At 45.2% G+C, this 7,597-nt stretch overlaps 2 protein-coding genes across 4 annotated transcripts; one reads left to right on the plus strand and one right to left on the minus strand.

The window, feature by feature from the left end:
* The first annotated feature begins 1,242 nt into the window (after positions 1–1,242).
* On the plus strand, positions 1,243–5,358 carry zgc:55943 (uncharacterized protein LOC406337 homolog). Of its 2 annotated transcripts, none has more exons than XM_060059716.1 (6): positions 1,243–1,411; positions 2,359–2,494; positions 3,693–3,775; positions 3,887–3,951; positions 4,044–4,104; positions 4,246–5,358. In XM_060059716.1, exons 2-6 carry the CDS (start codon positions 2,404–2,406, stop codon positions 4,282–4,284), a joined length of 339 nt encoding a protein of 112 aa, XP_059915699.1. In that variant the 5' UTR covers positions 1,243–1,411; positions 2,359–2,403; the 3' UTR covers positions 4,285–5,358. The 2 variants fall into 2 exon arrangements, with proteins under 2 accessions (XP_059915699.1, XP_059915698.1); XM_060059715.1 differs by having other exon boundaries at positions 1,251–1,411; positions 4,041–4,104.
* Positions 5,285–6,620, minus strand: tsen15 (TSEN15 tRNA splicing endonuclease subunit). Of its 2 annotated transcripts, none has more exons than XM_060059713.1 (4): positions 6,391–6,620; positions 6,208–6,289; positions 5,979–6,114; positions 5,285–5,880 (listed from the first exon to the last, which is right to left on the minus strand). In XM_060059713.1, exons 1-4 carry the CDS (start codon positions 6,487–6,489, stop codon positions 5,709–5,711), a joined length of 489 nt encoding a protein of 162 aa, XP_059915696.1. In that variant the 5' UTR covers positions 6,490–6,620; the 3' UTR covers positions 5,285–5,708. The 2 variants fall into 2 exon arrangements, with proteins under 2 accessions (XP_059915696.1, XP_059915697.1); XM_060059714.1 differs by having other exon boundaries at positions 6,208–6,305; positions 6,391–6,614.
* Between the last annotated feature and the right edge of the window lie 977 nt (positions 6,621–7,597).

Genomic DNA, 7,597 nt, shown 5'->3' on the forward strand with positions numbered 1-7,597 from the left:
GACTACTGGTGATGGCGGCGGCGACGGCTGCTGGCTGCGATTGTTGTCCTTCCTTTCGACCTGATGCACTTTGCTATCCTTAACCTCAGCCTGATGTATTTTGTTTGTTTATTAATAACTTCAAATATTCCTCCCTGTTCTTGTTTTTCAAATTAGATATACACGCACACCTGTTCACACATTTGTTGTTCTTCTTCCACACATGACTAGCTTTGTTTTATTTGATACCCCCTGGCTCTACTTTGCTTGTTCACACTTACTGTATGTTTGCTTCGTTGTTCTTAGTCATTCTTGTTCCCACTTGTTTTTGGTTCAACAAACCTGAGCCTGATATATGTGGAGAGTTTTTTTTTCTAACCACTCAGCATCTCAAACGCTCCAGCTTTACATGCGGCATCCTCCTTTGCAGCGTGCAGATGTTAGGCAGTGAAATCTGCATTTGCTGGAGGGTTTTAACCAGTGGTCCATTTTATTTGTATCACTATTTTAATTGTCTCCTTTCCTCACCGTATTCCTCTCGTTAACACAATATATATATATATATACACACACACACACACAATATTCATCCCTGTTCCTTTACTTTGTTATTGTTTAAGTTGGACACACACACACACACACACACACACACACACACACACACACACACACACACACACACACACACACACACACACACACACACACACACACACACACACACACACATTCTTGTTGTCTCATTCATTGTTTAATAAAAACAAATACTATTTCATTCATCCAAGCGTAATGATTTGTTATTCTTTAATACATTTGATACTTTGTGTATGGCTTAGTCATCATGGTTGTGTGGTCAGTTCCTGCCTCATCAGAAGAAGTTGTCATTGGAAACTAAATGCTAAATCGCTCTCTGACACGGGTGTCGTCGGAGATTGAATCGGAATTACAAGAAAAATCAAGGAGATCCAAAAGTCTAGTTGCGCAAAAATTAACTTCATGAATCGTCTTTGATTTCAGAACAGACCACCCTACCACTCCAATTGTAAAACTGAAATTTACAAATATGCAACAATAGTCAGGAAAGTAGGCTACTTGGGTAGCCTATGTGTTTTTATTTATTTATATTTACCAATATATTCAATATTGCAATCGCTTCTGTCAGTCCCATATAAGAACATGGCGCAGCGTGTTTGGAACTATAGAGGCAACATGAACGACGTGACCACCCCGCCGGCGAGATCACAGTGTCGCAACTCTTCTCTCTCTCTATGGCTCTTAGCTGACCGACAAACGCTGCTCGATTGCTCTGGTCTGTGAGATGCAGATGCGCTCTCTTGATACGGGCGCTCGCCTACAGCCTTCACGAAATTATACTTTACACTAAAATAGCACGTAGGCTCACATTATCCATGGACAAATCCTGCACAAAACGGTAATGTTACCTTGCATTAGCTTGTGTTTTGTTATAGGTGTGTGTCTGTGTGTGGTTTAGCATGTCTTATAATATGGCTCCGCAACGGTTGTTTTTCCGCATTTTGTTGTATTTAAAAGGAATTTGCTTATTGTTCAATCGCTTCAGATCTGTTAAAATAACACCGCTTATCAATTGATAGGCCTTGCTTCTGCAAGTGGTATAACAGATATTATAACCCTATTAATGCAGGTCAACTCCAATGGTGTGTTGTGGTGAATGATGTAGGTCAGTTCATATGCTGTGTCGTCAGTAGCCGAAGCTCTTATCTATAATTCACATATTGGATTTGCTATATCAGGTTATTAAGATGTGACCAGACCAGTTGACTGTAGCCCGGTGTTTCCGCTGTGGGGGTTCACCATCCAGATCTCGGACTGGAGCGTCACTCCTTCTTGGGGCGATTTTCTATGCAAGAACTACTACTGCTGGCTGCTGTATACGTCTAGACATAGGGTTTCAGATCGGTCTTGGTGTTTGGGGCCTTTAAAGAGAGCGAAGGGGGTGATTGTGCGCGGACACATTCATCTGCTAAGTGGCAGAGAAACCCCCCATTCACTCATAACATTTCCCGGAGTGCTGGCACCGTGGCATGGCCAATATGTTGAAAGAGCCATTGTGCAGCCTACGGTGCAGCTGGCGACACCTTGTGTTGTGATGGGTCTGCCCAGAGAAATGCATCAATTGCAGTGAATGAGCCGGCTAAACTCTATAGGGCACCCGGTTGTATTTTGTTTCTATTGCAATAATTGATTCTCCGATCAACTGTTCATTTCGTTTTTCCTATTGATATCTAGCTCTATTAAAGATCGTTTATTTTTTCTACACGTGAGGAATTTCCGGTACCATGCTTATATTTTCAATACCCGTGATCCATGTTATCGGTCCCGCCGTATTCCCCTCCCCAGGTCGGCCTATAATGCCCCGGCGTGAGGGGAGCGGCTAAGCAGGAGATGGGCTGCACTTCGGCCAAGCAGGTGTCGGCCGTGCCCAACGGTGAAGATGGCCGGAATAAAGCCCAGAGCAATGGGGAGATCCTCTCAGGTGAGTGGACCGGTGGAGACGGTTACCCCTGCCAGCTATCCGCCTTGGATACACATGGGTGCGGCAGATATGGCCAGAAATTTGTCTCCATCAAAATTATTTCACACCGTATCAGGTTCGAACCTTGTGAAAAGGTCAAGTTTGTATACTAGCTAATAATGTATGTAGTTGTGCAAACATCATGGCCAGATTCTAGTTACTAGCAAATCTACTTTGTTTAATTTCAACTTATGGCTGATTCATAATACTCACAAATTACATAAATATAATCAGATTTATTGATTATGCATGGCTGAGTAAGCCCTGAGAAATGAGTTAGTAGGGTTAGAGCTATGATATTGCCCTGCAATATTGCTCTACTCTCTCATTTCCCCTCCAAGTTAGTGGAAGAGAAAGCCTTGTAGAGAGAATGAGGAAGAGGAAAAAAATGGTTGTAAGCTGCCAACCGTTGTTGAAAGAGGATTTACTTTCTAAGCGTCATAATGCAAGCACATAATTACTTTGCCAAGTAGCGGGGGCAGCGGGGCCTCACTGAGCCGGATTCTGCTGATGATATGCGCTGATGAGGGGAGGGTTCCAGCTAGCCCACCGCTGATCAGTGGAGGGGTCCAGCTAGCCCACCGCTGATGGGTGGAGGGGTCCAGCTAGCCCACCGCTGATCAGTGGAGGGGTCCACAGCTAGCCCACCGCTGATGGGTCCACAGCTAGCCCACCGCTGATGGGTCCACAGCTAGCCCACCGCTGATGGGTCCACAGCTAGCCCACCCTGTGTGTTCCCCCAGCAAATGTCTTAGTCAAGGTGGTCGAGGAGCGGGGGCGGGTGGGGGGCATCAAGCTGGTCGAGGAGCAGGGGGGGGGGTGGGGGGCATCAAGCTGGTCGAGGAGCAGGGGGGGGTCCGCTGCCATTTAAATTCCATTCTTATCTTTATTCTTTGAAGCTGGTGGAAATATGTTTCCTTACCCTATGAGTTTTGTACTTTGTTACAAGTACTTTGGGCCCTATTGTTGTTATGGCGGCCCTCCTTAACCATACAGTGCCGCTGATGTCCAACTTGAACAGAGCCTCCACCGCCATGTCTTTTTCTCTCGCCCTTTTCTCAATGCTCCCTTCTTTTCTAACTCTCCTCTCTCCCTTTTCGTCCCTCGCCCCATTCTCTTTCACTCACCACTCCTGTTCTCTCAACCATCTGCGGCCCAGACGAGTACAGGATGAAAGGGGCCGAGCAAGAGAGGTATGCCGGCGGGGAGCAGGAGCGAGAGGACGGTCAGGAGGACTGCACGGTACGGTGTGGTCTTAACTGGTGTTTCAACTGCTTTACAAAGAACCGCCGTTTCCCTGTGTTTCGAAATGGTGTTGATTGTGCTTTTATTGTGTTGTTCGAATGTGCCCAGGAGAAAAGTGCCCTGCTGGGTAAAGGCCAGCACGCGGAGGATAATGGATCCAATGGAAAGATACTGTAAGTGCCTCTGACACCTGGGCGATGATGAGCTGCTCATGATTGATGCTATATCTCTTTGACTGACTTGCTGTTCCGATTCCTCGTAGAAGCATCCACTCCTCGGAGAGCCAGCAGGAATTCTTCCGTATGTTAGACGAGAAAATTGAAAAGGTAAAACTAAGAAAACCGTTAAAATGTCAGTCATTTCCAGCCCCCCTTTTATCTATTCCAAACGACATACAAGGCCTAGGATTAGTGTATTCCTTCACCCTTTAAAATAAAAAATGTCTTGTTTTGTTTTTCCCTACACAGGGGCAAGACTACTGCTCTGAAGGAGAAGACCTGACATAACACTGTGGTTTGCCGCTCTAGTGTCAAGAGGACCTTCTAGTCCTGCCAGTGGCATGGGGGTTGAACTGTCCCGACACCTTCCCATGTCCGCTGGCCCCTTGTAGGCGAGCCCACTGAGAACACATGGCTGACTGACTACAACTCAAGCACCTTCTCACCGTTTCTCTTCTACCTGCAACCCCTTGTTTGGAGGGGGGGGGTCGTTAGCACCTCAATATCTGCTTGGCTGTTCCCCTGGACTCCTGAAGCAGTGTTCTCCGATCACGAGCAGCTTTCGTCATCATGGTGATGAAGACTCTTTGCTAGAATATTTTAGAACGTCTTGCTGTGTCCTTCCCACCTCCTACCCTGAGAAGCGCACAAGGACACCTTTACTTTTACAATAAAAACCATGTCAATACGAGGAATAAGGCACGAAGCAACCTGGGAACGCATTCACCCCCCTCCAATATCGTTAGCGGACTTGATGAAGAGCACCCAAGACGCGAGGGCGCTGACATTATCGGTGTTAGCGTAAACCAACTTGCAGGAGATGTAAATGTCAATCCAGCAAAACTACAGAACGTAATGTCCCTAGCTGTCAAGATGATGTAATCTCTAAATGCAACCATGTATAAGAATAATAATCAATGGGTAGTGCACTTCTTGCATTCCAAACGTTTTTTTTTGCCAGCATTACCCTTCTATACAGTATGTCTTTTATACAGTATGTCAGCCATAAATGTACATACGTGTTCTCCCGTCCGTCTATTTATGTTGAGGTGTAGGGTATGTTTCAAATAAGTCTCAGGGTTCATTTGTACTTATTGTGGTCTCATGGAGTCAAGTCGTCGCCTCACTTTTACCACCATGAAAGGAGAAGACGCACTCACCTTTGCAGACACTACCAGTTGGCAGATAATGCCCCTTTCCAGTATCAGTTTGAATCGCAAATATACACATAAGTTGCATTTTCTTTCTCATTTCTGTATTTCTCTCACCAGAATAATGCCACAGTGAATGTTTTTGTAAGTATGTTTGATTTGTTTTTTGTTTTTTTTGTAAAAATAAAAGTGTTTTCCAAGGCCAATGACATTGGGATTCAGAATAGGAAATTAATTCACAACAAGACAACCAAGGCCATGTGCCTAAAACGATAATCGACTATATGATGTGCACATGAAGTGCCTTCAGTTTGTATCCTTAACAATAACATTCCAGTCCTCGTCACAGTTGGCCATACTTATGAACATCACCCATGGCTTTGTTTTCTCTTAAAATATAATTTCCAACATGATTTAAAGTAAACCATTAGGGTTCCCCTCACACAGGCTGCAATTTTCTGTCTCATTTTTACTTCACAAGGATGGATCATGGAAACATGGATCGCTACCATGGTTCCAAAACAGGATTGCAACAGTGCTTTACTTTCTGCTCTCTGATGGTCAATGTTGCTGGTGTCTTTTGCGGTGCTGCCGGCGACCGTGGTCCTGGATTTGGCCAGCGGGAGGGTCCGGCGTCACAAAGCCATCAGTCATCCTCTGGTAAACCAGGGTGGAGTCAGACGCGACCACACACAGCAACACAGGGAAGCCGCGGCCCAAGACGGTACGCACACTTAGGAAATACAAAAGATAAGGGGACAATTAATAGGGACAAAAAACATGAATCTGGATTTACAAAACAATACTACCTTGAGCACTTTTCTACGTCACCTTTTGTGGTTCAGATACTGGTGAACGGGAAGGGGTAGGATGCTCTGCATGGGGGCCCCCTCCTTCTCCCGTCCTTCCAACAACACCACCTGTAGCTCGGGACATTTAAGGCTAGAAACGTCCTTCCAGTGACGCACTAGAACGGCAGAATAAACCGATGTTTGAGATGGACAGGCATCGTTCATTTAAGACAGTTGTGAAGGACTTTGAGCAGGCTGGTCAGACTCACCCTCGGTTAGATCCATGTAAACAAGGAAAGCTGCGTGGACCTGAGCACCGTCCTCCACGTCCAAACTCTGCATCCGCAGATACTAATAAGGAGGGAAACTTCAAAACATTAGATATTTTATTTTTTTACTGTTAGTCAACAGTAATTTATATCCCAGATGTCATCATTTTCTGTTGCATTTACCATTGGGTGGTGAAGGATCCAGTTGTGAGGGAAAAGGTCATCAACATCATCAATGCATAACGTATCTGTTGATTCCGTCATCTCGGTGACTTCATTCATTAATTCATTCCTAAACACATCTTTATTACATAAACGCTTAGGACCGGGCCATGTGTCCACAAGTTCTGCTTCGAGCCATTTGTATTGGTTTGCCGATGCGCAACATGATAAAGTATCCGGGTGGAAACGTTTCCCCAAACGCTTGGACTTCGTTTAATAAAATGGTTTAATCCCCGCCGTTTATTTCCGTCAAAATATGTATCCATGGATTATGTTTATAAATATATTCAACCACAAAACGCTAAATATATGCTAAATATTTAGTTGAATAATAGTAACAACCCAACAGAGAGCTAAGGAAGAAAGTTAAATTAAACAACATCTAATTCAGAGGTCTCAATCTCACTTTTATACATTTATGAAGTTCAGAAGTTCAACGATAGATTGCGATACTATGATAGGCCGCGGCGTCGAACCTCCAGAAGGAGATGGACTGTCCACGGGTCGCCGGGTGGTTGTCGATGACCCTGGGTGGAGGTGGGGGCGGAGCGGGGGGAGAAAACGTTTGGGACGAGAAAACGTTTGGGACGAGAGAGATTGAACAGGCGGCTACCAGGGAGGGGAGCCCCAGAAAGGAGGTACAGTGGCGTCAAGTGGCCACTAGATGGGGGTGTTGGACCGCGTAGCAGGACGTGGCGTGATTACTTTTGACCTGCCAAAATAGGCCTTTAACTGTACGTCCACACCAGGAGCGACCATAGCGTCAAAGACGCTTTGGTCGCTCACAAAGTTTCGCTGCGAATTTTTCTGTTCGCTTTGGTCGCTCAAGTCGCTCATGACGTACAATTCAATTATGCAGACGCATTTAAAGGAGCCGTATGCGTTTAGTAGGCCCTACAGACAGCCAAATCAAATAGTGAACTCTCCCATACACCTTGGCCATATTGCCGAGACGGTTTTGCTTGTTCGATAAAGTGCTTCGACAACAAGTAGGACAGTGATTCCCCCCAATATACAAAAAATCCTAAAATGTAGGCTAATTACAACCGAGAACAAAAAACCCTGCGTGCTGTAGTAGTTAAAATATGTTTCACTGATCTGGATCTGCAAATCATGATCTGCACTCATTCGTCGCATTCAAAACAAATAGACATTAGCGCACATGGCT

Source organism: Gadus macrocephalus, chromosome 8 (assembly GCF_031168955.1).
Source record: "Gadus macrocephalus chromosome 8, ASM3116895v1".
NCBI classification, from domain to species: domain Eukaryota; kingdom Metazoa; phylum Chordata; class Actinopteri; order Gadiformes; family Gadidae; genus Gadus; species Gadus macrocephalus.

Bases quoted from the DNA above. Each gene is read 5' to 3' on its own strand.
- zgc:55943 (XM_060059715.1), top strand. From the start codon at position 2,404: ATGGGCTGCACTTCGGCCAAGCAGGTGTCGGCCGTGCCCAACGGTGAA. The intron at 2,495-3,692 runs GTGAGTGGACCG...TCTGCGGCCCAG, and splicing joins CAATGGGGAGATCCTCTCAG to ACGAGTACAGGATGAAAGGG. The intron at 4,105-4,245 runs GTAAAACTAAGA...TTCCCTACACAG, and splicing joins TAGACGAGAAAATTGAAAAG to GGGCAAGACTACTGCTCTGA.
- tsen15 (XM_060059713.1), bottom strand. From the start codon at position 6,489: ATGAATGAAGTCACCGAGATGACGGAATCAACAGATACGTTATGCATT. The intron at 6,290-6,390 runs GTAAATGCAACA...CCTCCTTATTAG, and splicing joins GGATCCTTCACCACCCAATG to TATCTGCGGATGCAGAGTTT. The intron at 5,881-5,978 runs GTGACGTAGAAA...GTATTTCCTAAG, and splicing joins CAGTATCTGAACCACAAAAG to TGTGCGTACCGTCTTGGGCC.